This window comes from Balaenoptera borealis (genome assembly GCF_965194805.1).
Source record: "Balaenoptera borealis genome assembly, chromosome: 5".
Classification (NCBI taxonomy): Eukaryota; Metazoa; Chordata; class Mammalia; order Artiodactyla; family Balaenopteridae; genus Balaenoptera; species Balaenoptera borealis.
Window position 1 is genome coordinate 3,428,273 of NC_138862.1, and position 25,654 is coordinate 3,453,926.

The window sequence follows — 25,654 nt, forward strand, 5'->3', positions numbered from 1 at the left end:
CAAGGCACCCTCTGATACTTTTACTAAATTAGCAACAATTTAAGAAAAAAGACAATGCACGAGGCAGCATGTTTGGTGGGGTGAGGGCGCAGCTTGGCCACCCCCGCAAGAACCCACACGCGTCCCTTCCCTCCCTCGGGCCCCGTGACTGCCTGATCCCCACGTGCTGAAGCCGGGAGAGTACAAAACCAGCACCGACAAACGCAAATCGTCACGAATACGAAGCCTGCTTTGCAATATGGAAAATAGTTTACAAATAAAAATAAGCAGAGCATAAGTACACTATGGTGACAAGCCATGTGAGATACATTTAAAGGATAAGTATCAGAAGGAACTAGAAAAACATGACCAGTAGATCAGAGTAGCGGGGTTCTGAATAACATTTGGGATGAGTCACTTAATGTTATGGAATTAACTAGAAGTAAAATTAGCGGGCACAAAACATCTACCTTGAAATAGAACAAAATGCCTTTTACCTAAATGCAAGGAGGTGCGAAATAAAATTCATGTTTTACGGCAAGACAAGAAAAACTTACACACAAAAATGATTCTCTGCCCTTTGGCGCCCTCTCCCCCGCACCGTGCATCATGTATCCGCATTAGGCATCAACCAAACCTCCCCCATGAGCAGAAATACCTGCGCAGCCAAGAGGAGTAACATTCTCCCAGCATCCACAAGACAACTCCTTAAAGATAACATTCCTTCCTGATCTTGTAAGGGGTCACGTGGCCCACCACGATGCCCCTTAGACCTGGATTATGTAAACTGTCAATAATCCCTCTGTCTCAAAAAACTTACATAACTGTGTCTTGACTTCTAATGGGCGGAACAGTCCTCAGAGCTTTCTGAGATGCTCTTCCTGGGTTAGAATCCTCACATTTGGCTTGAATAAAGTCTCCCAATTTTTTCTTAGATCCACTGCTTAATTTTTTGTCGACAGAGGGGAGGACATGTGGAAGCGAACAAAACCAGAAGCTACGCTTTTTTCGTCTTCGTACTTTAAAATCACGCTGGTGTGACCCGGGAATGAGAGCTGGGCTTAGGGCCACGAGTAGCCCTGGCAAGCAAACTCCACTTCTTGAGAATCTAGACAGCCGCCTTTTAACAGCTTTGCTCCTTCCCCATCACCCAGAACCCGGGTCTTTTTTATAATTTTTGGTGAGCCAGTTTAACTGCCCTGAAACACAAACCGAGCCACGGGGCTTTAAACCTCCCACAGCGGCGTTCCCTCCCGTGAGATACAGAGGGTGACACCGCGGAGGGGCCCCTGGACCACACGTGCCCCTGGGCTGGAGGCTCCTCCCCGCTGCCCTCTGCGGAGGGTGGGCCTGGGGAGCCCTGATGGTCCCGATGGCCCTGGGGAAGTGCAGTGACATCAGCAGTTCCCCAGCCCGTGGCTTTCCCCAGCTGTGCTGTGAGCCCCAGGGTCAGTCTCGATGGGGTGTGGCTGGTCCCCAGGACACGGCTTTTCCTGGGCTTTCACCCTGCAGGACATTAGCACCAGTGACCCTTGGCTGGGACACGTCTGAGGGCAGCTTCCCAGGCAGCCCTGGAGGGGCCTGTGGATGGCGTGCCCTGTCCCCTTGGGCCCAGCCCCGGCAGGAAGGAGGAACAGGGGCGAGCCGGTCCCTCGCTGCTGGTCACGAGAAGGGGTGCTCCTGGGGCCTTCCCGCCCACCCTGCGGTAGGGGATTAGGGACCGGGAGGGAGCAGAAGTAAACCACCGAGATGCACGTGGATCCGGTCTCTCCTCTCTGCAGTGTTCTGCCCTTGGACACAGGATTTGCTGGTCACTGCTTGCAGCCGGCTTTCATCATCACTCATACAGACGCCACCTCCTTGTCACCAGGGGCAGAACAGGTACCAACCCCCTCAGCAGAAAGAGCCCGGCGGTCTGACTCTCGTTCTGCTCTGGAGGGCCTCAGTTAGAGCAACAGGCCTGTGCCTACAGTGGACTCAGGCTGACAGGCGGCGTCGGGCCCAGGAGGAGAGGCCTTGTTCACAAGGGCCTGGCTCGGGCTGAGCGAGGAGGAGGAGTAAGGGCGTCCGAGCCTGCGAACCGGCTTCTCTCCGTTCGCTGAGACACTCGTGGACACGGGGCCGCCCTGGGTGCCGGGTCCCAGCGTGGGAGGGTTAGGGGGCCACAGAAATGCCTCCTCCCGTGAGGCCGGCTGCAGGAGCTGCCCCCAAAGGGAAGTGTCATTGGCATGGTCGGCCGGCGTCCTGTCACAGCCACGTGCGCTGAGCAGTGCCTCCAGAGCCCGAGCTCAAGAGGAAGACGTTCAGCGGGAAGGTGGAGAAACGCCAAGTCCAGAAGGTGGCCCAGGCCGCACAAGCTGGGCCCCGGTGACCCGGGCGCAGGCCAGGCAAAGAGAGAAGGAGCAGCCGAGGGCGGTGGGACAAAGCCGGCCAGTCCCGGGGAGAGGTGACCGGCCCAAGGCAGAGAGAGCAAGGACCAGGTGACTGGGCGATGCTCGCGGGACACCAGAGTGCCCTGCCCTGGCCATGGGGAGAGCGGGAGAAGGGGGCAGGTGTGAGGGCAGGAAAGGAGGACCAGCGAGAGGAAATCTGGTGGCCTCATGAAGAACGGGGACACGGAACTCAACGGACGATCTTGCACAACGCTGAACATATTTACCTTGAACGCCTAACGGCTAAAGGTTAAGACTCCAGGTAAAAAGAACCAGCACGGCCCAGAGGAATGTGATAGCAGAGGGAGGAGGGGAGAACAGCCTCTGTGGTCCGGACTTCAGCCCGCAGCGCCCTCCCCGCGGCCCGCGGCCCCCCAGGACCCCGTCCGTCCTCAGTGCCCGCTGAGGCCACCTCCCCACAGGCCGAGGAGGGGGCACGAGTGCTCATCTGTCCCCTGAGTCGGTACCAGTACATCTCCCAGGAACACCTTACGGGCCTGGGGGAAGCTGGGCGAGTGCATTTCATCCCAGAGTGGGCTGGGGCGGGGCAGCGGGGTGGGGGGGGGAGGCAGAGCCCCACGGTTACCATGGAAACAGGAGGGGGGGTGAGAGGATGGCCAGTGGCGGGAAAGCAGCTCCAGGAGAGCCCCCCAGCCTCGCCCGCCCCCTCAGAAGCTACAGGAGCTGCGGCTCAGTGGGAGGATGCTCTCATTTTATTATAAAACCAAACCAGCGCTTCTGCGTTCTTGGAAATCCTGCCCCGCCCAGGATGACGGAGAGCCCTGGCCAGGCCAGCAAACAAGCTCCCGTCCACTGCCACGCCCTCCGCTTCTTGTCACACTGCCCCTTTCCCCAGAGCCGCCCCTTCATCAGTTGAGGAAGAGAATAAAAGCCACCGGGGACTCTGGACCTCGGGCGGAAGGCACGCGGTGGGCAGGGGGGGTGGGTTCCCTGCACTAACATAGAGGAAGCGCGTCGGTGTCCAGGTGATGGTGTGGAAGCAGCCCCTGGAGAGTCCAGGTGACGCGATGATCCTTCCCGGAACTCCGGTGACACACAAGCGACAGTTAATGCCACAGGTCGGCATGTCGGCAAGGAAGTCACAACACCCACCCTCCCCACCGCGCCCCCATCTGTTTAACAATTCACTTGTTTGGGCCATTTCGAGATGTTGCTAACAGCTTACTGGGCCCCTGGAGAAAACGGTGACGATGGGAGCTGAGCAGCCCCGCGACCTCTGCTCACACCCAGGGGAGGGGGGCGTCTGATTCCTCATCTAACCTTGGCTTCCATGTTCACTGACAGGACAACGCTGGCCTGAGAGCCTCCCGTGTGCTCCACTAAGTGGCGGTTATTTTAAAAATGAAAAGGTTAGCATTAGCAACAAGAAAAAAGAAGTGAGAAACTTCACGTGCCTTAACCTTTTGGATGATAAAACCGGCAACTTCGAATGCAAAGCTGAAGCTACAGTTAACGCTCACCGTTGAGCTGAGTTCCGCGTCCCTGGGAGCTGACAGTGGGGAGCTATCTAGTACCATATGATTTTATGTTGCTTTAAGCCAAATCAAAGAGGTAAACACGAAATATAACTCATCAGAATAGCTTGTGGGATTAGAGAACCCTGACATGTAACAGCTAAAGCAGCACCTGCTTCTCTATCGTTAGTGTAATTGTTAGGAATGCTTGTCCTGCCTATCTCTATTTAAAAAATTAATTTAAAATTCAATTAAAACAAAAGTCTGGGATTGAGTCTAGGATGGAACAAAGGCTTGGATTTTCTGGTAGAACACTCTTTACCTAATTAAGGTATATGATCTTAAGTCATGTCATGGTTTTAAAACACTGTCCAGGATATACCTTATCAGAAGGCAAACAAGCTGGTGAGGCACATTTCAGTTTGTGGCAGCAAGATTGGGGTGGGCCGGTGCAGCCACGTGGGATGGGCAGTGAGCAACGTGGCAGAAGACCACGCATGCCCAACGCCACGGGGCCAGAGGACAGGGCGGGAGGAGTTTCAACACTGGTTACTCCAGAAATCGGGAAACAGCAGAAAATCCAGCAACACCAGGATAGCAATGGCTCATCATACCTAAGAAGGAAGTCTTCCTGGCAAGGGAGAGCTGGACAACCCCACCCCTGCCTGGGACGAAGCAGCAGCAGCCTCTTCTAAACTCGCCCCCCGCCCCCCGCAAAGCCCTCCTGGGGAGAGGTCATCATCCACCGGTACTTACGTTCAATGAGAAAGAGAAAGCACACTATCCCCATGGCTGCCACGATGGCCCCAGGCACGATGAAGGACAGGCCCCAGCATGTGGACACCCAGTAGCCAGCGATCAAGGACCCCAGAATGTTGCCCACAGAGGTGTGGGAATTCCAGACCCCCATAATCAAACCTCGCCTGCAACACAGCAAAACACAAGGTGGCAAATGATGTCTCGGGGCTTACATGGATCAGTACGTGAGGTTACAACAGTGCCCGCACAGCGTGAGAGCTGGTGTAGAAATAAACAGGCAGTGCAACACACCACCTCTGCGAGGCTTGGGACCAGGGGTGTTTACAAGAGGGCAGTATCTTCCCTTACCTCCGGCTGCATAATTACATCTCTCTGAGCTTATTCATTCTATGATTAAAAGAAGAAAGAGGCCTTTTCCTAGAATTCTTGGAAGGCCCCAAATTTAAATTTGTGCCTTTGCAATCTAAATACAATCATTTGATGGAATATCCCATTAAGCAAAGTTCACGCTGAAGAACCTGCCAGATGAACGGGGCTAAATAAGACTGGATGAGTGGGTTTCCTGTTTTAGTTTCCCCATCTTGTCCAGCATCGTCGACCACTTCCTAACCGTGGGCCTGGCCGTGCTGCCGGTCACACAGACGTTACGATGGAATCTGACCGCAGTCAGGTCACCAGAGGCTGGGTACAGCTCTGCCAGCAGGCGCTGGGTGACCTGGACAGGTCACACTTCCCTGTGCCTTTCAGTCCTGTGAAAATGTAGCTTCTGCTTCGACAGGCCTGGGGCAAGGCCCTGACTGCATTTCTCCCAGGTTCCCAGGAGGCCAGGTGAGGCCCGGGCTGCTGGATGGCTGCGTGGATGACCCAGGCTCCACCCTGCCCACAGCGCAGGGGCATCTCCTGGGACCGAGGCCCGCCTGAATATTAGACCCTCAAGACCCAGAGGTTTCAGTCATCTTATTTCATACAGTAGACTGACGTGTTTTGTTCTGTAATGAATCTAAAGAAAAACTAAACATAACGCGGTCTGGTTTTTATCAGAATCTTCTGAAAACGAACGCTGCTGGAAGCCGGGCTGCCTTCCTCACCTCCCTTTTCCAAACCAGTTGCCGAGGCAGGTGACGACGCTGGGCCAGCCGGTGGTCTGTACCAGTCCGTTGACGATCTGTGACAGAGGGCAAAGGAAGAGACCGCTGAGTGGGGGACACCCACACCCGGGAGCCTGGCCTCAGGGGTTTGGGCGCCCAGCGGGGACTCTCACAAAAGGAAGGGGCAGAACCCGATGCGATACGAGCCTCGGCAGCCAGACGTGTTATTTTAACAATATACGCATATATCTTACCACGAGAGTCGTACGTGCCTATTGTGAAAATTTTAGAGTAAGTAGAGAAAAAAAAGAAAAGAAAATCTCTTGCTCGGAGATGAACTACTGTTAACAGCTTGGGGCCAGGCTGTCCACTCTCTCTCCAAGCTAAAACTTTATGAAAAGAGAAAAACCCTCTCCTTTTTACAGAACGGTGATGATACCATAAGGGTGGCTTGTAAATTGCACGTTTTCCCTTCTCACGTCGTGAAGAAGGTACTGTTGCTGACCACCCACCGAAGGGAGCAGAACCTTGACCTAGTGCCTAGAGAACCTTGACCTAGTGCCTAGAGAACCTTGACCTAGTGCCTAGAGAACCTTGACCTAGTGCCTAGAGAGATGACTTCCCCAACTTGCCAAGCGCGCCCTGAGCTTGTGTCGGAAGCAGGGATTTAGGAAGCGTATCAGCAGCTGGCTCTGCTTTAGTCTCGGGGGCGTCAGGGGCAGCCTCTGCCAGCTGCCGCCGGGAAGGACCGGCCTCCAGAGGCGGCCTGGGAGACGCTGGTCCAGCCTCAGGGCCAGCCAGGCTCAGCCTTCCCTCCAGGAACGTGCTGGGACTCTGGGAAATAGGTTTTTCCTTCTCTCTGATTTTCTGTTATCACCATAAAGTGCGCATCGCTTTGGTAATTAAAACAGCCAAACTCTTTCAAGTCCTATGGTGAAAATTTTGAAAGCAAATTACATACGATTTTGCCCTGATGACCTTGCAACATCTCCCTGGGCTGTCTGGAGAGCCTCGGAAGCTCAGCATCATTGTTTCAAGTCATTTTCCACTTCTAGCCAATATTACCCACAGGGCTGTGGGGAGGGGCAGAGCCCCGAGTTCCGGGAAGCACTGGGCCCCGCTGGAAGGGCCGGGCCGCACGCTCGTCTGGCCCTCAGTCCCCTGCAGCACCCTTAGGCCCTCGCCTTTCCCCCCCGCCGCTGACTGCCCCCAACCCTGTCCGACTGTCGACCATCCCCAAGTCCCCTCAACCTCCTCCCCCACACCACGCCCCTCATGACCCCAACCCCAGAGTGGTCAAGTCTGACACAAGACAGAACATCTCAAATGCACCCAAATTAAGGCAGAAGGACTTAGAAGGGCTTCATGCTTCAATCCCCCGGCTGGGGTACCGACAAATAGGATTCTTTAGGCGGCAACTCCTGAAACTAAGAAACCCTTCACGGCTGCTGGAATTTCAGAGCAGAGGAGAGAAAAGGGGCTGGATGTGCCAGCGCCGACCCTGACCTCAGCTAGGACACAGTTCTGTGCCCACTCCCACCACCTGCCACGTTCTCTCTTGGCAGAGCTGGGGACCCGTGACATTAACACCCCGTCTGGCTCATCATGGAAATCCCATACATGGCGAGCCATGGACCAGACCTTACCTGGGTCACCACGTAGAATCCAAAACTGTGGATGTTGTAGAAATACCCTACCCCAAACAGGGCAGTAAAAGCACCACTGGCCACCATTCCGAAAGTTAGGTAATACCTAATTGGCAGGCGTTCCCCTATTATGCCACTGAGGACGGAGAAAAAAGAAAGACAAATATGAGAAAACAAACACACCCATAATGTAAATGACCCAGCGATTTCTTTCTGGATGCTTTCATGCTGTTCTCTGAGCTTTTAGAACTTGAAAGCACTCCAATTTCCAGTAAATTTTAATCACAATTATTTTTCAATGGAGCATTTATTAACCAGAAACTGGCAACACCTTTTAAGACTTTCTACTTCTAACAAAAGTCACTGTCAAATGATAAAACTGAAACACTCTGACATATATGATGCCTGCCAATTAAAAAAACAAAACCAAAAACTTGTCCTGCCAGCTAATCCTGTTTTATATAAACAACAGCCAGTGAATGTATAGAGTATTTTAAGATTTCAACTGTCGAACTGTAGACAAATATGAAAAGGGGTCCACCCGTGACCTTGAGCATGTCTCTTGGCCCTCGGGCTGGCATTAAGCCGCTGCATCAGCGGCCAGGCCAGAGGCGCTCTTGCCAACGACCCTCTGGCCGCAAGCACTGCGATCTGGTTTAAAGACAGAGCCTTGTCTTTAAGGTAAAGCCTGAAACGTGGGGCAAAGCCTCCACGCTCCCTTTGAACAGCAACGTGACGCCATAAAGAGCTAATCTCTCTGGAGAACTGCTTCCTAGAGCCGCCTGGGTGCTCAAACGAGGTAAGTTCGGTTAAGTGCCTGGCAGGTAGTGGGTGCTCAATCAAACAGATCCAGTGCCGCCGGGGAGGGTGAAAATCTCCAGTTTCACACCGGGACATACATTCAACAGGCCTTTACCACCATCACACCTCACTACCCAGTGCCATATGAAATACGTCCTTTACTGCCTTGTAGGACGTGTCACTATGGAACAGCTTGACACTGTGACTTATAAAGTGAATAGAGACCTGGAGAACAATCACAAATGACTGTGAGCCTTTGGCAATCTTTACATACACTCCGTGGGTCTCGTTTCCTTCCACGTAATCATTCTAGGAGTCAGATAAATATGGAACGTAATGAAGGATGACACCTGCCTGCCCGGGAACCAGCTCCAAAATTCTGGTCTTTCATCTCGAGAACAAATACCCCAGAGAGATCTTCCTTCAGAATTTAGCAAAGAAAAAAGATCTACCTAGTATCACGCAAATGACCTATTAAACACTAAAGCAGAGGAAGTAATTTAAAATTATAAACAGCATTCAGGTCAAATTTTAAGCTGAGTAGAAATTGGTCACATACAAACTCGAGAGCATTTGAGAGCTAAAGGAATTATCTACTTCACCTTGCTCACTTCAGAGAAGAGGGAACATGTCCCAGAGGAGCTTGCTGATCTGCCCAAGGTCACGGAGTAAGTGCCAGAGTCAGATGGGCCTCCTGAGAGCTAGTGCCATCGGCTGGGGCTTACAAATGTCCTCTAGTCTTGCTAGACAATACTGGGACTCAATTTGGTCTCTATTTTAAAGTTTTAAAGAAAAGGCCTAACGGAATGGACAGCATTCCACATCGTATCAGGATCCTACAGGTAATAAAGGCCACGCCACACCTGCTTGAACCTGCCAGCGATGACCTGGGTTAACGAAGGTGCCACCACGTCTGAGTTACCTGCTACACTAACACCATCCATCTCACTAGCAATGTGTCATGATGTCGCTAAGAGGCCATGCAAGGAAGCACGCAAGGACGCAGGGTACACCCTCATCCCCGTCACGAGTCCACTGTGGATTTCACGTTAGGTTATTATGAAATAAATAATACTATTTCATAATAAAATAAAATTATTTAATAAGAACTTTCGTTGGCGAGTTGCATAAAGAATGATCTTTGCCAATAAATAAGCAATAATAAAACCACTTTATTCAAACCAGGTTTCTTAGCCTCAGCACCTTTGGCATGTAGGGCCGGGTAATTCTTTGTGGCGAGGGGCTGTCTTGTGTCCTGTGGCACACTTAGCGGCACCCCCGGTCTCTGCCCACTAGATGCCAGCAGCACCCCCTTCTCCAGCTGAGACGACCAAAACTGTCTCCAGATATTGCTAACTGTTTCCTAGGAGACAAAATCACTCCCAGCTGGGAACCACGTTTAACTAGTGTTTTCTAGTAACTGAGAAAAACACACTCCAACCTTGGGGTCTTTTTATATTATTGATTATTGGTGTCCAGTAAAACTGCGGTTCTTAGAGCATAAATATTTGACCCCAGGATGGAATACGGCTGGCAGCCCACGCCCTACGGCGCCTGAGGCTTACACCGTCCTTCTCCGCAGCTGGGCTCCTGTTCTGTGCTGCATCTGTGTTATTCATTCTGCACTCAGACAAGCCCTGCGGCTCTATGCAGATGTGCAAGTTCAACAAAGGGGTGATAGCCACTCCACCAGCAGAAACCACCTGTCTGTGTACCAGACACCCAGACGGTCCTGAGCTGGGGAGGGGGTCCAGGTCTCGGTGATAACACAGTCTGGGTGGATCTCAGGGAAGAAGGTAAACACTTACAGGGATTCCAGAGATTCCCAAAGCTCTAAAACTCTGTGTCTCTGAACAAAGCCCTCTTTGGACTAAAGGCCTTAGTCCCTATAAGTTTTGTTTTGTTTTTTTGTTAAACCTGGCTGGACTGACACAACAGCAGTTTTGAACCGGCCAACTGCATGTCCTGTTATTACCCACTAATATTTACCACCTCCCTAGGCCAATTCAGAAGTGGATCAAGAGCGGGGTAGCGATCGTATGTCACAGACGCTGGGAACACAGCACGGGCCGGGCCCCGTTCTGAGCGTTCTCCATGTATCAACTCATTTAAACCTCACCACACTCCTGTGAGTTAGGGACTACTGTTTCCCCCATTTTGCAAAGGGGACACTGAGGCCCAAGGAGGTGCGGTAACTTGTCCAGAGCCACCCAAGCGAGCAGTCAAGCCGGGACCAAATCCCAGCAACGTGCCTCTGGGGTCCACACCTCCCACCGCCAGGCAGGACGGCCTCTGGCACTCAGGGGAGGCTCTGTTCCGGCCTAGCGGGGCATCCAGGTGGACACGCCCAGCACCCGCTGTGTGAACTGCTCTGATGCCAGGCGGGGTTAGGAAAGAGACAGCGGCCCCTGAAACCAGCGAAGAGTATGCTCTGCCGTGCTCACCGGGCGGGGAGCGGCCAGGGCCCTGCTCCTGAGTGACCGGGTCCCGGCAGGGCTCACGGTGCATCCAACCCCGGGGCCGGGAAAGCCGTCCGAGGACAGCCTGCCCGATTGGCAGGACAGCCGGGCCGTGTGCGGGCGTCCACCTCATCCCTGTCTCTGAGGAGAGACTGGAGGAGCAGCCGCCTGCGGGCGGGGCGGCGTCTTCAGCGCACCGGAGCTGCGCTCTGCACCCAGCGGACCGCCTGGGTCCTGCAGTCTCAGCCCGACCTACCTCAGGTACATGCCGACAGCGTACGCGCACAGGAAGGAGTAGTCCAGGGCGCCGAGCAGCTGCTGGTAGTTGCCCTCATCTACACGGGGCGAGAAGCAACAGGAAAGGGAGAGCATTGTTCACTTTCCACTAAATACCAATGTATGTCCGGGAGAGGTACAATGATATACGAGACCTCTGCTCTCTACGTCTGGGTTGGTGTCCTCAGAAGGGAACACAGAAAATACAGCAACTGGAAATCAAGTCACCATGTTTCCAGTAATCGCTACATAAACATCACTCCCATCAGGTCAAATCCCCATCGCTGGCGGTGAGCTTGTGGGTTCTGTTCTGTTTCACCTGTTACACCGGCTTTGGTTCGGGCCCCCCCAGGCCAGCCCCACACTACAGCTCTGAGATTGCTCTCTTCTTTCCACCCACAGCTTACGCTCCGTAAGTCCTAACATCCAGCTTGGACAAATGCAACCTGCAAATGACCTCCAGCAGGTCTGACCACTGAGCGACACCTTTGCACACGGGCACGGGAAACGTGCAGCAGCTGAAGGTGCGAGGCTGGTTTGCTGGGAGGAGAGGTTAGTTTGCACCTGGAGGCGCAGCTGCATCCGAGAGCATCGTCACCGCTGCTGAGATCAGCCAGCCGGCTCGGGGACTGCCACCTGTGGAGGAGGCCTGCAGGGACGGCCAGCTTCAGCCACGGGACGAAAGCAGGGGGACGGACGGAGAACTTACCAAATGGGGCCCAGCCGCAGTCGGTCCCATTGTCTGGGGGCTGGTGAGCGGGGCTGTCCCCGGCTTTTCGGCTCTGGCTGTTGAATCCGACCTCCCGCTCATATGAAGCTGTGCAATCTCTGTGCAGCTCACCCTGGGACATACACGGGGAGGACAGAAGCCAGAGAGAGAGAGTGCACTCAGGTGGGGCTCAGCCACCCCTCTCCTTACAGCCGTCCTAGGGTGACTGCGTCCTAGGGGGATACGGCACCTCTGGGGCGGTGTGTCTAGGACGGTGTCTCGGGGACGGTTCCTCGAGCTCCCTAGCGGCCGTCCCCTCCTGAGCACAGACACAGCCGACACAGCCTGTACCGGGCCACCCACAGACGACTGCTCAGAGCAGCCGGGCGGCATGGGGGACCAGCTGCCCAGAACGGAAGAATGGATTCATCTTGCTGGATTTATATCACTGACAACAAGTTACAGGTCCACACAAGGACGAGGATGAATCTCGAAACAAAATAAGCCTGACACGAAGGAGCACAAATGAGAGGACTTTGTTTACAGAGCTCAGGAGGAGGGAAGTAAATCCAGGTGGCATTGGTGAGAATGGCGGTCACCTAGAGAAGGGGAACAATGATGGGGACCAGGCACAGGGAGCCCGCTGGGAGCTGGACAGGGGCCAGACTTTAACGTAGGCGATGATTTCCTGGGTGAGCATGTAACTACTTGCCAGCCTAGACACCGCAGATCCGTGCACTTTACTATGTGCAAATCATACGTCAACCCCCCCCCCAAAACTAGCTCAAGGTGCTCCTTAAGGAGGCGTCCACACTTCCAGAAAAGTGCCACAGGGCAGCCGGGGCCGCCCTGTCACGGGGACCTGAGTAACAGGTGACTTGTTCCTTAAAACACAAGGGGCAGCAGACGGGACTCCATGCGCCTGCGGTGCCACCTGGGGGTCACACGTGTCCCCTCCCAGGTGGCCCCGGCTCCCACTTCTCCCCTGCTGCGCGCTTTCTGGGGTTTCCGCTACACGGGGCTCAGATGGACCAATCCATCAGGTGTGAGCGAGGGCAGAAAGGAGGCGTCCTCAAGGTCAAGGAGGTGGCCCTCAGGGGGAGCAGAGGTCCTGAAGGGACGTCCTTTAGTGAGCTGAGGCCTGAGAGAGGCTGGGCCTGGGGGGCTGAGGTGAAGGCTGGCCCCGGCAGGAGCATCTACTCCGGGGTCAAGACACAGGGCAGCGGGCAGGGAGCTGCACCCCCGTCCACCAGGTGGGGGGCAGCCAGGAGGCCTGTCCACCACCTTCGCTTTGTGGGTACCCCGCCTCTTCAGGAGGGGGGTCACTAAAGAGGCTGATCTCCTTTAAAAGGCCGCCTCGCTAGCGCTGTGGTCAGCCACGGCGGGACAGCTGATTTTACATGGACACACGCCCCTGAGACCTGGCCTGGCACGGGGGACCCAGCCACTCTGTGGTCACGTGGCTTTGTCATCATCACTGGGCTGCTCTGCTGTAATTTAAACACAAGCTTCCGCTAAAACTAGCCAAGGTTCCGCTTTCCAAACTCAAAGTAACACTTTGCAAATAGCTTTCCTCAGCCGAGCTCACGCTCCCCAGGGGTGGAGGGCGGGCGCTGTCATCCTGGGATGCTCGGAGCCCCTTCCCTGCCCACCTGAGACACTGTGGATGCGGCTGTGGATTTGGGACGGGGACGCGGCTGTGGATTTGGGACGGGGACGCGGCTGTGGATTTGGGACGGGGACGCGGCTGTGGATTTGGGACGGGGGCGCGGCTGTGGATTTGGGACGGGGGCGCGGCTGTGGATTTGGGACGGGGACACGGGGGAGCCCTGCCTTTCTGCATAAAGCTGGATTCCCAGCACTTTCCCACCCGCCTGATGTGATAATTTCCCTCCCTCTTTGCTTCAGAAGTCAGGTGTGTCCGCCCACCTTTCTCTGCTGCTTCTCTTGGAAGCCAGCCGGGCCCGGAGGCACCACTGATGCTGTCTATTCACCTTTCAATAAGGGAGCCACAGGCAGGACGCAGGGACCCCCATGGGCTGAGGGGGACCCTCGAGCGGGGCCGGCGTGGGGCTCCTAACACACGCCTTACACAGAAGCCCGGGAAGAGGACCGTTATAGACGCGGCTCCCACCGGCAGGTCCACGTCCTCCTTCACCAGCCACGGGGGATATAAAGGATTAGAAAGCATCCCTTTTTGTTTCATAAACAAGCAGAAGAGGTTCTCTGTTTTGGTTTGTCCCGGGATGAGAGGTGTCGGTCAGGGACACGGGCTCTGAGCCGGGGTCCTGGTGCTGCTGTGCTGGTTTCCAGCCTCGGCCGACTCACGGGGACTCCCCACGGTCCCTTAAGAAGTCAGCAGAGCGCGGCCCGTCCGGCGCTGCTGTGAAGATGAGCACGTGCAGGTGTGTGCAGAGAGCTCCCCTCCGGGTCCCCAGCCCTCAGAAAGGCTCAGTGATTGGCAGCTGCGTGTTTGGGGTCCACCCACACAGGGGCACCCCAGGGCCTCCAGCTGGCCCTAATCTCACTCAGCTCCCTTCTATCCCCAGCCCTCCTCCTTCATATGAGAAATGCAATCTCTAGCCCACCCCACTGCAAAGCTGAAGCAAAAGCAATACAAGACTTAACATTACTTGAGCATAAAGAATTCTAAGGATATTTAAATGACCACATGTTAGCTTTTAATAAGACTGCCATATTTTAACTTTTCAATGAGTTTTATTCCCCAAACCTGGTGTTTGCAGGAAAATTAAGGATTAATGAAACTAAGATAAACTTAGTTTGTCAGAAAAAAAACTCACCAGGTGAACTGATTCTTACCATGTTATAAAATCATTTCGGGGGTGGGGAGCTAGTCCTTTGCTTTCATAAAAGCAGTCTCCTTTGCAAATTTTTTACACACATGCCTTTCAACAGATTACACATAAAATTAATCAAAATACACCAGGCAGTGATTAAAAGACGATCAATCAAAAGACAATGTGGCAGCCGAGAAATACGGTTGTGAAACGCCAAGAGGGGAAGAGCAGAATGGAACATTCCAGGTGCATGGGGCTCATACGTGTTTAAAAATGTCTGTGTAATACACAAAGGAACGGCAACAACACAATAAACCGCAAGACTCCAGAGTGACTGGAAGGTGGGTGGGGGGCGGGGAGTGAGAGAAGACAGGCGTGGACATGATGGAAGGATGCAGAAAACGGCCATGACGTTACGAAGCACCATGTAGGGGGGAGGGGCAGGGACACAGGGGGGTGCACTTACCTCCCATCTACAGATCCCCTCTCTAGCACCCTCCACCCCCAGCACTGGGCAGCAGGAGCTGCAGCAGACATGTTCCCCGTAAGCTCCACACACACCGGCCCGTGCAGTCACTTAGGCACCAATGTTTTTATATAAATGTACATTAATGAAGACTCTACGTGCTAAACTCTGAACTTCAGCAGCTTCACCCTGAGAAACTCTTTATTCGTTCATTCATTCCAAAAACATGGGCTTTTTGGTTCTCTGGCCAAGGCTTCAGCGAGCTACTCATTGTCTGTAACGGAGGAGATAGCCCGGTGGGAATGGGGAAGGGGTCCAGAAGATGCTGGGAGGTGACAGGGAGACGGGCAGGAGACTGAGAGCAGGGGATTCGGGCCTCATCAGGAGGAGAGGGGCTGTGTCAGCTTCGCTTCACCTTTGAACGACACACGGAGTTTAGTGTGTGCGTACGTACGTGCACGCGTGTGTCCGTGTGAGTGTGTACATAATCTATACAGAGTGTATATGTTTAGTTAATTTTCTAGGGTTCATTAGGTTGTGTGGGTCCATTTATTTTAACTAGTCCTTTAGACTCCTTTTATGAAGCTCTGGGTTAAAAGAACTCTCCAAAGCATTATGCAAAAGAAGTCCTAGAAGAGAAATGAAAGTTCTGGTGCCTGCTATGCTCTGAATGCTGGTGTTCCCATCAAATTCATATGTTGAAACCTAACCCCTGAGGTGACGGTATTAGGAGGTGGGGCCTTTAGCAGGTGATTAAGTCATGAGGGTAGAGCCCTCATGAATGGGATTAATGCTCTTTTAAACGGACCCCAGAGAACCCCTCAACCTTCCACCAAGTGAAGCTACAAGGAGGCGGCCGTCTGCAAGCTGGAAGAGGGCCCTCACCAGAAACTGACCGTGCGGGCACCCACCCTGATCTGGGATGTCCAGCCTTCAGAACTGTAAGCAACAAATGTCTGCGTCTACAGCCACCCAGTCTATGGTATTTTGTTACAGCAGCAAGAGCGGATGAAGCAGTGCTCAAAACAGGAAGAACAGACAACCTGGGCCCCATTTACAACAGCACCTGGAGGTGGTCAGGTCACAGGAGCCACATGAAAATGGACCAAACACACACCTGCATATGCAAAGGTACACCCACTCACAAAGGTGTACAGAAATACATAGGGAAGCTTTTGGGTCACTGTCTATTTTTTTTAAACGGGATCATTCTACATGGACTTATGTCCACCTTGACTCTTCTTACTCAAAAATACCTGCTGGGAATCTTTCTGAGTCAACTGGTTTGGCTCTAATTAATTCTTTTAAGTAGTTGCACATATCAGAATATGGATGTGCCATAATTTATTCTAACTTTCAGCTGCTGATTAAGTTCACATAATAGCCAGGTTTTTTTTTTTTTTCCTTTAAAAAAAAATTGCAGACAATGCTACAAAAAAGATGCTTATGCAAAAACTCCTAAGTGCTGGTGCTTTCATTTTTATGGACAAGATTCCCAGAAGCAGGACTGAAGGACAAGCATTTTTAATTTCAACAGGTGTTACCCAGATGATTTCCAGAAGGCTGTAACACTTCACGTCTCTATCACCCATACCTGAAAGTCTTCTCCCGCCATCACTGCCAGCAACAGGGGCTATTACTCTTTTAGGTGTTTTGCCACTTGGTGGGTATAAAGTGGTATATCTCTTGTCTGTGAACTGCCTCTTCACCCACTCCGTCCATCATTCCTTTGGATTTCCCAACTTCACACCCCTAAGATGGACATCATCTTGTTCTTGGATTTTTACTTTTTATTTTTTACATTTAAATCTTTAATCCATCCATCTATTCTTTATAAGATAGGGGTTCAACTGTATTTCTTCCAGATGAATCTGCAGTTGTGTCAACACCATTTATTAGATGAACTATACTTTTCCCATCACCTCTGTCAGCCATTCTACTATATGTTTCCACAGTATTTTCTATACTTTTCTACTGACCTCTTTGTCTATCCGCATGCAACACCATAATAATTTGATTATAGTGGCTTAAAAAATGTTCCCTTTTCCACACTTTCCTTGGTAATTAATTCTTGGTCATTCTTTTCACATAAACTCTAAGATTATTTTATTCAGTTAAAAAAGACATTGCTGAGATTTCCACTGGAGTTGTGTCCTATTTAAATACGAATACTGGGAACAGTAGAACTTTCCAGATAGCAAGTTTCCCACCCAAAGCCAAGGTACGCACTTCCAGCCTTTCAGGCTTTGTTTTCTGTCTGCCGCTGAGGATTTCACGGCTTTCTCTTCCTGGGTCCCGTGTGTGCAGAGAGGGCTGGACATTCACACTCAGACCGGTCAATGTGACAGCTCCCCTTGGGGACCTTGGATTCCCTGCAGCTCAGGCTCTCCCCGAGAACCCTCTGCTTTCAGGCTTTTGTTCTGGCCCAGCCCGGGGGTGGGGGGGCAGGGAAGAGCCCCCAGAGTGTCCCTCGGGCAGCGTGCAGGCCCCACATGTCCATCGGCCTCTAGTTAAGAGGCAGGGCTAGCGCTGGAGCAGCTCTCAGAAGAGAGCGAGGTTGTAACCCCACCTCCTCCCAGCCCTGTTTTCATCACTATCACTTATTTTTCCTTTTTGCTATATACTAAAATCAGAGAAAAATGAAAGGTTTCATCAGTGACTAAACTAAGTCTAAACAGAGTAGCCTCACGCCACCACGACACTGGTGACAGTCACGACGTCACTGTAAGTGACATTAAAGAATATGAATCATTTTAGATTCATCAACCCTGGTGATCAATTCCAGGTACGCAAATATATTTTAATTTTGTTTTGCTCATAATGTGTTAATAAACATAGGTTATAGATAATTCAGACTGTTCCTTGGGTCAACAGCACCATTACTACTTCTAGTTTTATAAATAAGATGAGCTATTTAGCACGTGAAAGCCTTGTACGGCATTACAAAGTAAGTTATCATATGGAGTGTGACATCTTATCTATCTCAGAAGGCGAAGAAGCCCCGGGGTTCTGCGTTAGGCCAATCCACATCCTGGCGCGTCTAAGGCGCTAAGTCAGACAATCTGCTAAGTCAGACAATCTGCGAGTTGCAGAAAATCTGGGTGTGACGCTGTGACTGTACCCAGCTTCTTACACCTGCCCTAGAGACCCTGTGGCAGGGAGGGTAAGGGCAGGGACCCTGGAGTCAGCCCGACCCCGTGGAATTCACCTGAGGTGGCCCTGGCCTGCATAGAGGAATTAGGCTCCTGAGTCTGTTTCCTCAAAAGGACACTCACAGGACTGCCGTGACAATGATATTAAATAAGGGAGGCGTGCACCTTGTCAGGCGCGGGGCTCAGCCAGTGGCAGTCACCGTGACCGATGAAAACTTAACTAAGAGCCGGGCCCCTCGTCACTAAGCCCCAAGCCCCCGACGGGGAAGCCGGGAGAGTGGCCTGGAACAATGCCGCATCCTTTCCTGGCTAAATGGGGACCCTCGAGACCACCAGAAGGAGACCCTCCAGTGGCCAGCCCCCCTCAGCATGCTGCCTCGGTCCCAACACGGGCCCTGCGCCTGTCAGGCTGCTGCTGCACCACGACGCCCCCAGCAGGCCAGGATTGGCCCCAGGATCCACATCTGGCCTTCCAGGATCCATCGGAGGCTCAGGAAGGCTCCCGACCCCGTTGGCTCCTTCAGTTCTAGGCACTCTCTAAGGTCCCTTCAACGGTCTCTTCCCTTTTCATAACTTGCCTTTTTCTTGAGCCATATGTGTATTTCCCTAACCAGGAAGACAGGAATTAGGAGTATTTAAGTTGACAGGGGCGGGTTGGTCCTTGGTACTGGTATTAGAGACACTGGTCAAGTGGATGAAGGCCCACCCTCTCCTGTCCCATCCTTTTCTCTTTTTTGAAAACTGCATTATAAAAGGTCTGCAAAGATTGCCATAGTTATTCAAACTTGGTACATCAAAAAAGGGAGAATGTTACAAGCGACTTGAGGGGCGGGGGAAATTCCTGCTTCCTAGGGGTCAAGGAGGAATTGCTGGAGACCGGGGAACACAGAACCGTCCAGAGAAGCAACAGCCTCGGCACTGCCTCTGCCACTGGCCGGGAGCCCGAGAGGACAGCTGTCCAGCACTCGGCCCCCTCCTCCCCCCACCCCCCGACCCGGGGGGCAGAGGAAGCGGGACCACAAAGGTCAACGGAATTACAGTCCCGGACCTGCGTCCCTGCCAATGAGGAGAAAGTGAGGGGGGGGCAGTCGGGCTGTAAATGAGCCACCTTTGGCCCTGGACCATTTCCTCGTCCCTTCTATAATAAAGGCCCAGCAGCCATTCAAGCCAGTTGACAGTCTGCAGGCAAAATGATGTCATTCCAGTGAGGGTAAGAAAACTACTCTGCTTTTTCCCGGGTTACAACTGGCTATTTCGTAGGATTGTCTCCTTTAATCTTCTTTTCCCCAAGTCGAGTTAAATGCCTGCTTAATAACTTCCTGCACACCCATCACTCACACAGAAACTCAGTGTTCTGAGAATAATAGAGAAACACCACCACTGCCAGACTTAGGATCAAAGCCTAATGACCGTAGAAGCAATTTGGGGAACATTTTTAGACTGGATATATTCGGAGGGAAAGTTCACACAAGACAGAATAGATATTTAATTAAGCTTTAGAATTCTGGAACAGGCAACGAATATAACCGAAAGTATACTACCTCTGAAATTATAAATCCTAAAACCATTTTAAAGTTATTAATTTCAGATAAGAGAAACTAAAAACCAAAGCAGCAAAATACCTTGCTTCTCAACAATCCATTTTCTCCATTTATCTTACTGCTCTCCCCCAAACTCCCCTTCCCCCCAACCGGCTTACTAGTTCCTTACAGAGATTACAGGCAGGAAATGAAATCGAGTGCTTTCAATGATTTCTTACCTTAACTATGCTGATAGGCTTTCGAGATAAGTGAAAACTTGCATACAGCAAAAATGTCAAAATAAAAATGAAGGCTCTGTACCTGAAACACAAAACAGTGGCAGGGATGACATAAAATTATAAGATGCCATATGACCCAGCAATCCCACTCCCAGGCATACACCCAGACAAAACCGTAATTCGAAAAGATACGTGCCCCTTATGTTCATAGCAGCACTAGTTACAATAGCCAAGACATGGAAACAGCCTAAACGTCCATCGACAGATGAATGGATAAACAAGATGTGGTACCTATATGCAATGGAGTATTACTCATCCATAAGAAAGAATGGAATAATGCCATTTGCAGCAACATGGATGGGCCTAGAGATGATCATACTAAGTGAATTAAGGCAGAAAGAGAAAGACAAATACCATATGATATCACTTATATGTGGACTCTAAAATACGATACAAATGAACCTATCTGCAAAACAGAAACAGACTCACAGACATAGAGAACAGACTTGTGGTTGCCAAGGGGGAGGGAAGCTGGGGGGAGGGATGGACGGGGAGTTTGGGGTCAGCAGATGCAAACTATTACGTCGAGGATGGATAAAAAACAAGGTCCTACTGTATAGCACAGGGAACTATATTCAATATCCTGTGATAATCCATAATGGAAAAGAGTATGAAAACGAACATATATATGTATAACGAACATATACATGTATCACTTTGCTGTACAGCAGAAATTAAACACAAAGTTGTAAATCAACCATACTTCAATAAAAAAAAAAGGTGCATTAAGAATCCATTACAACGGTATTCTTAAATTTCCTTATGCTGTATGTTTTTTTACTCAGTCCTACATCAAAGATCAATCCTGTTTATAACACCACTACAATACTTTAAAAATGTGCCACTTTTATTTTGTTCATTGAAACTATTTAAACCATCATGAGAAAAACTAATCAAAGAGAAACCTGGGACACAGATGTACACATGGGTTTACAAAGCAGACAAAAAGGAATGATGATTTAGTTTGTAACGAAATTAACTGCAAGTGACTTATAAGCTTGCTACCCTGCGCATTTAAGATCATATTTATTTTTTACTTTTTAGAAGGACACAAGCAAGGCAGAGATATAACTATTTCACCGGCCTCAGTGAGAACAACTCAGTGACGCTGACAAGCTATGAATAAGGCCAATGACACAAAAACTATTGGCCCAAAGCCCTGCTGCTGTTCTTGGTTTATGAGAAAAGCAGTTCAAGAGGAAGTGCTGAGGTGTATGGAGACTACAGACAAGAAGATACTTTAGCAAGAAGATGAAAGTTCATTCAGGTCTAAATGTGGTTCTAAATGTTTGAACCACCCTATAGAAAAGCGGCCCTTGGGCTTCCCTGGTGGCGCAGTGGTTGAGAATCTGCCTGCCAATGCAGGGGACACGGGTTCGAGCCCTGGTCTGGGAAGATCTCATATGCCGCGGAGCAACTGGGCCCGTGAGCCACAATTACTGAGCCTGCGCGTCTGGTGCCTGTGCTCCGCAACAAGAGAGGCCACGATAATGAGAGGCCCGCGCACCGCGATGAAGAGGGGCCCCCACTTGCCGCAACTAGAGAAAGCCCTTGCACAGAAACGAAGACCCAACACAGCCATAAATAAATAAATAAATAAAATTAAAAAAAAAAAAAGCACTCCCTTCTTAAAAAAAAAAAAAGGAAAAAGAAAAAGAAAAGCGGCCCTTCGGGGAAGACAACGGGTCAGGAGGAAAAAGTCCTTGGCAAGAGATGGTGACAAGGAGACCCAGCAGGAAGGCAGGCCCTCGCGTCCTGAGGCCCGGCGCCTAACCCTGAAGAACCCATCTGTTCTGGTCTGGAAAGGCCAATGACCTTCCAACTGCGTGTGGGCTTGAACCTGTAATGACCCAAGGCGGAGGCAGGGGCGACAGAACAGAGAGGGGCTGCAGGGGGGGCCACGGCCCCCGGGGAGGCGGCTCATTCAAGGCCCTCGATGAGGAGGGGACCTTCCTCCTGTCTCCCACCCACATTTCCAATGTTGTGATTTACTTCTCAAGGGTAGCTTTCTGGACTAACACGAAGACTCCTGAGGGTGTCTGCCTCCCTGGCCACCAGAAAAGGCAGGAGTCAAATAAATATTTCCAGCTTTTTAACAGAAGGTCATATTTCAGGTGGGAAAAAAGGCTTGGTAGTACCGTGGGACTCAAACCTTCAACCTCCGGAACACCTGCGCTTAGCGAGGGCGCACCACACTGACTTCATCAAGGAAGCATTTACTGATGGTTTTCCTAGGATTCTTTGCTCTTCGAGCCCCTGCCAATGAGCAGGTAGGAAAAAAGTGAAACTGTAAACAAGTGAGTGTGTCATCTATCGCAAAGAACACAGACTATGCAAGTACAGTGGACCTGTGACAAAAGTCTAGGCCTTTGTCGCTGTGTTTCTGAAAGTCATCCGTTTTGGTAGGGGGTGGAGGTCTCTCAATTCCTTGCTGGAAGCTCTCCTCATCCCACACCCTGCTCCTCTGCACCAGCTTATGAAGGTTCTAGGCCACTGGAACTTTCAACACCCGAATTTCCAGCACATAGCTAGACTCATTGGTTGCTTGATGCCCACTTGCTAGGACTAGTGTGGACTGTCGGGGACCCCGATCGGCCCCCATCTGGGTACAGAGCTCCCTTTTCCCATCTCCACAAGGAGTAAGAAAATATTCTCAGTCTGAGTTACCTCCAGCCCCTCCCAAATCAGAGCCTGAGAGAAGGATTTGGAGCCCTCAAGGACGCTACATACAACCAGCTTGCAGGTGTGCCATCGGCCAGGAGACTCTGGATTTCATCATCACCCAGCTCAGAAGGATTTGGAAAGAGCAGGTCTACTTAAATGGGCCTTGGGGGGCTTCCCTGGTGGCACAGTGGTTAAGAATCCACCTGCCAGTGCAGGGGACACGGGTTCGAGCCCTGGTCCGGGAAGATCCCACATGCCGTGGAGCAACTGAGCCCGTGTGCCACAACTACTGAGCCGGAGCTCTAGACCCCGAGAGCCACAACTACTGAAGCCCGCGTGCCTAGAGCCCGTGCTCCGCAACAAAAGAAGCCACCGCAATGAGAAGCCCGCGCACCGCAAGGAAGAGTAGCCCCTGCTCGCCACAACTAGAGAAAGCCCGCGCGCAGCAACAAAGACCCAACACAGCCAAAAATAAAATAAATAAAATAAATAAATTTAAAAAGAAAATGGCCCTTGGGTTCATGGTCTCCATTCTCTACCCAGAACATTCCACTTATAAATATTCTAGTTTTATTAAGTGCATTTAATATATTTATTAAATAGAATAAATAAACCCAGAAATAAAGAGCTCGTCCGTATGCCTCGATCAGGTCTGAAGAGCCCTGGGGCCCTAACACACCTGCATTCATTCCTAGGCTGTCGAGCTGTCCAGGTTATGGGAACCCAGCAGCCATTCCTGGGCCCTTGCCTTCTTCTCTAGCGGGCGGTCTTGCATGCGATGCTCACCTGCCCAGAGTCTGCAGGGGCGGAAGTAGTTGCCATGACCGCCCCGTGCTGGGGGATGCCACGCTGGAGCACAGCCACGGAAGCCCCGAGAACACCAGGGGCTACAGAGTGGAGAACTTGCCTCCAGGCATTTTCAGTTCAGTTTTGGGTGGAGGTGAAACACCTTGATGAATCAGCCCCTTTGGGAAGAGCACCGGCCTGCCGGTTAGCAGGGCTCTCGGAGGGAACCTGCTCTGCAGAATCAGGGCAAAGGGTCAACCTAGCCTGCAAACTGGGAGTTTCCCCCTAGACACAGAACGTATGTCTCCTAAAGAGGAACCCGACCTTTCATTTCGCCAGTATCAGGCCAACTCTGTTCCCTGTTTTCAAATCCTTCCTCTCGCTTTCCTCATCTTATTACATAGGATTTGAGGAGAGGGGAAGAGCCAGCAGCTAGAGGCTGAGTTCTCCACTTCTGGAAGGCCTAAACACAGCCCCACTGGTACTTTTAAACCACTGTGGGGCTGCTGCCTTCCTAGTGGCCATGGCAATACCCCCGTCCTGGAGAGCGGGCAGACTTCTTACTTCTGCAGGAGTATCCTGGGTTGTGGGGACTAAACAGTCCTCCAGAAGTCCTTTCCCATTTTGTAATTCTATCCTCGTCCACCTTCTTCCTTTATCACTTGTGAAGCAAGGGCTTTGGATAATATTTGTTTCCTTTTATCCATCTTGTAGTGGGTTGAATACTGTCCCCCCCAAAATTGATGTCCACCATAAATCTTAGAATGTGGCCTCATTTGGAAATCGGGTCTTGCAGATGTAATTAGTTACGTTGAGGTCATACTTAACTCACGTATGACCTACAATCCACTAAGATCCTAAATCCAGCTCCGTGTCCTTATAAAAGGCCATGGGGAGACACAGAGACAGACAGGGAGGAAGGCCACGTGGTGATGCAGGTAGAGCAGGACAAGGAACGCTAGGAGAGCCAGCAGCCGCCAGAAACGGGAAGAGGCAAGGAAGCGTGCTTCCCTCGAGCCTTCTGTGGGAGCCCGGCCCTACCGACACCTTGATCTCAGACGTCTGCCTTCCAGAACCATGAGAAAATTAATTTCTGTCCTTTTAAGCCAACCAGTCTGTGGACCTGTTTTAGCAGCCCCAGGAAACGAATATAATCGAATACTTTAATTTCTGCTTTGTGTTACATTTAGGCTTATGAATATTAAGCAAATACAATTAAAAATGAATTATTTAAACCTTTACTTCATCAGCGTTCCACTTACTTTCTGTAACAATAGATAGCATTCTCTGTATCCACCAACACTACAAGAATAGTGTTTGGGTTAACCCCAAGTTTCTAGCAAAAAAAGCCTATCTCAGCAAGGCACCTTCAAAGCTTCCTCAGAAATGTTCTAGAATGCCGCAGGCATTCCCAGACAATTCAGAGACTCAAGGGAGAATATCGTTTCCTTATTTGAGTGTTATTTATCTCGGTCATATGCAAATAAGAAGTAAAAAATTCTTTAGACGAGAGTTACTGAACAGTATCATTTGGCACAGAAATTAGTAAGAAGACATCCCTAATTTAGGAACAAGGAAACGAGGCATACTGTGACATGAGCCTCTCCAGAGCACCCTAAAGGAGGGCCACGATGTCAGTGACGTTATCACTGACCCCTTGGTTTAGGGGCTCTCTGCCTGGTCGCCCCTCAGAGAAGCTACAGTTTTTCCCTCTAGTAGTCAATCAGGAGTTTGTGGGAACGTACTTTGAGGTTACATAGATATCCTGTTTCTCCAACCTTCCCCCCGTCGTGCGTGTCCATTGATGATCCTTGCCTAAACCAAGCATCCCTGATGGTTTCGGATGGCGATGTTCCAGCTTGGACACTCCTGCTCTGCTTAGCGGCTGGCATTCTACTGCGGGAGAGAGCTTTCCTTCCTCCCATTTCTGCATTATTTAGTTATAGCAGAATGGACTCACTGGATTCTTGTTTTATTCAATGGGCTATAATCCATTACTGGCATCGTTTATTTAAAATGTCATCCCAGATTGGGCCAGTGAGCGCCCCTTCATTTTTAAGCACTTCCTTATTTTTTGGCACAAGATATTCCAGGCTCATCTCACTTTCCCTGGCCAGTGCTGACCCAGCCTCCAAGGATGTCTGACTGGCTCCTTCAGTGGAAAACGTTACGTAGAAACTGAGATCCAGCACCGGCTGTGCTCACTGCTGCGGGGTGTTACTATTCCCAGGGCCCGTCAGCGGGCAGAGAGAGGGCATTTTACACACACGCGCACACGACCCATACATACACAACACACACACACACCCACTACCTACACACACGTCACACACACACATATTTCT

At 51.1% G+C, this 25,654-nt stretch overlaps 1 protein-coding gene across 6 annotated transcripts in view; it reads right to left on the reverse strand.

Annotated features, from left to right (window-relative positions):
• Positions 1 to 25,654, reverse strand: part of SLC37A1 (solute carrier family 37 member 1) — an 80,561-nt gene that overhangs the window by 33,188 nt on the left and 21,719 nt on the right. For all 6 annotated transcript variants that reach the window (XM_082393010.1, XM_082393007.1, XM_082393009.1 and 3 more), the window contains 6 exons: positions 19,800 to 19,881; positions 11,625 to 11,757; positions 10,896 to 10,974; positions 7,380 to 7,515; positions 5,734 to 5,810; positions 4,643 to 4,809 (listed from right to left, as the gene is read on the reverse strand). In XM_082393010.1, coding sequence (XP_082249136.1) covers positions 4,643 to 4,809; positions 5,734 to 5,810; positions 7,380 to 7,515; positions 10,896 to 10,974; positions 11,625 to 11,757; positions 19,800 to 19,881 — 674 coding nt within the window. The remainder of the gene's footprint in view (positions 1 to 4,642; positions 4,810 to 5,733; positions 5,811 to 7,379; positions 7,516 to 10,895; positions 10,975 to 11,624; positions 11,758 to 19,799; positions 19,882 to 25,654) is intronic.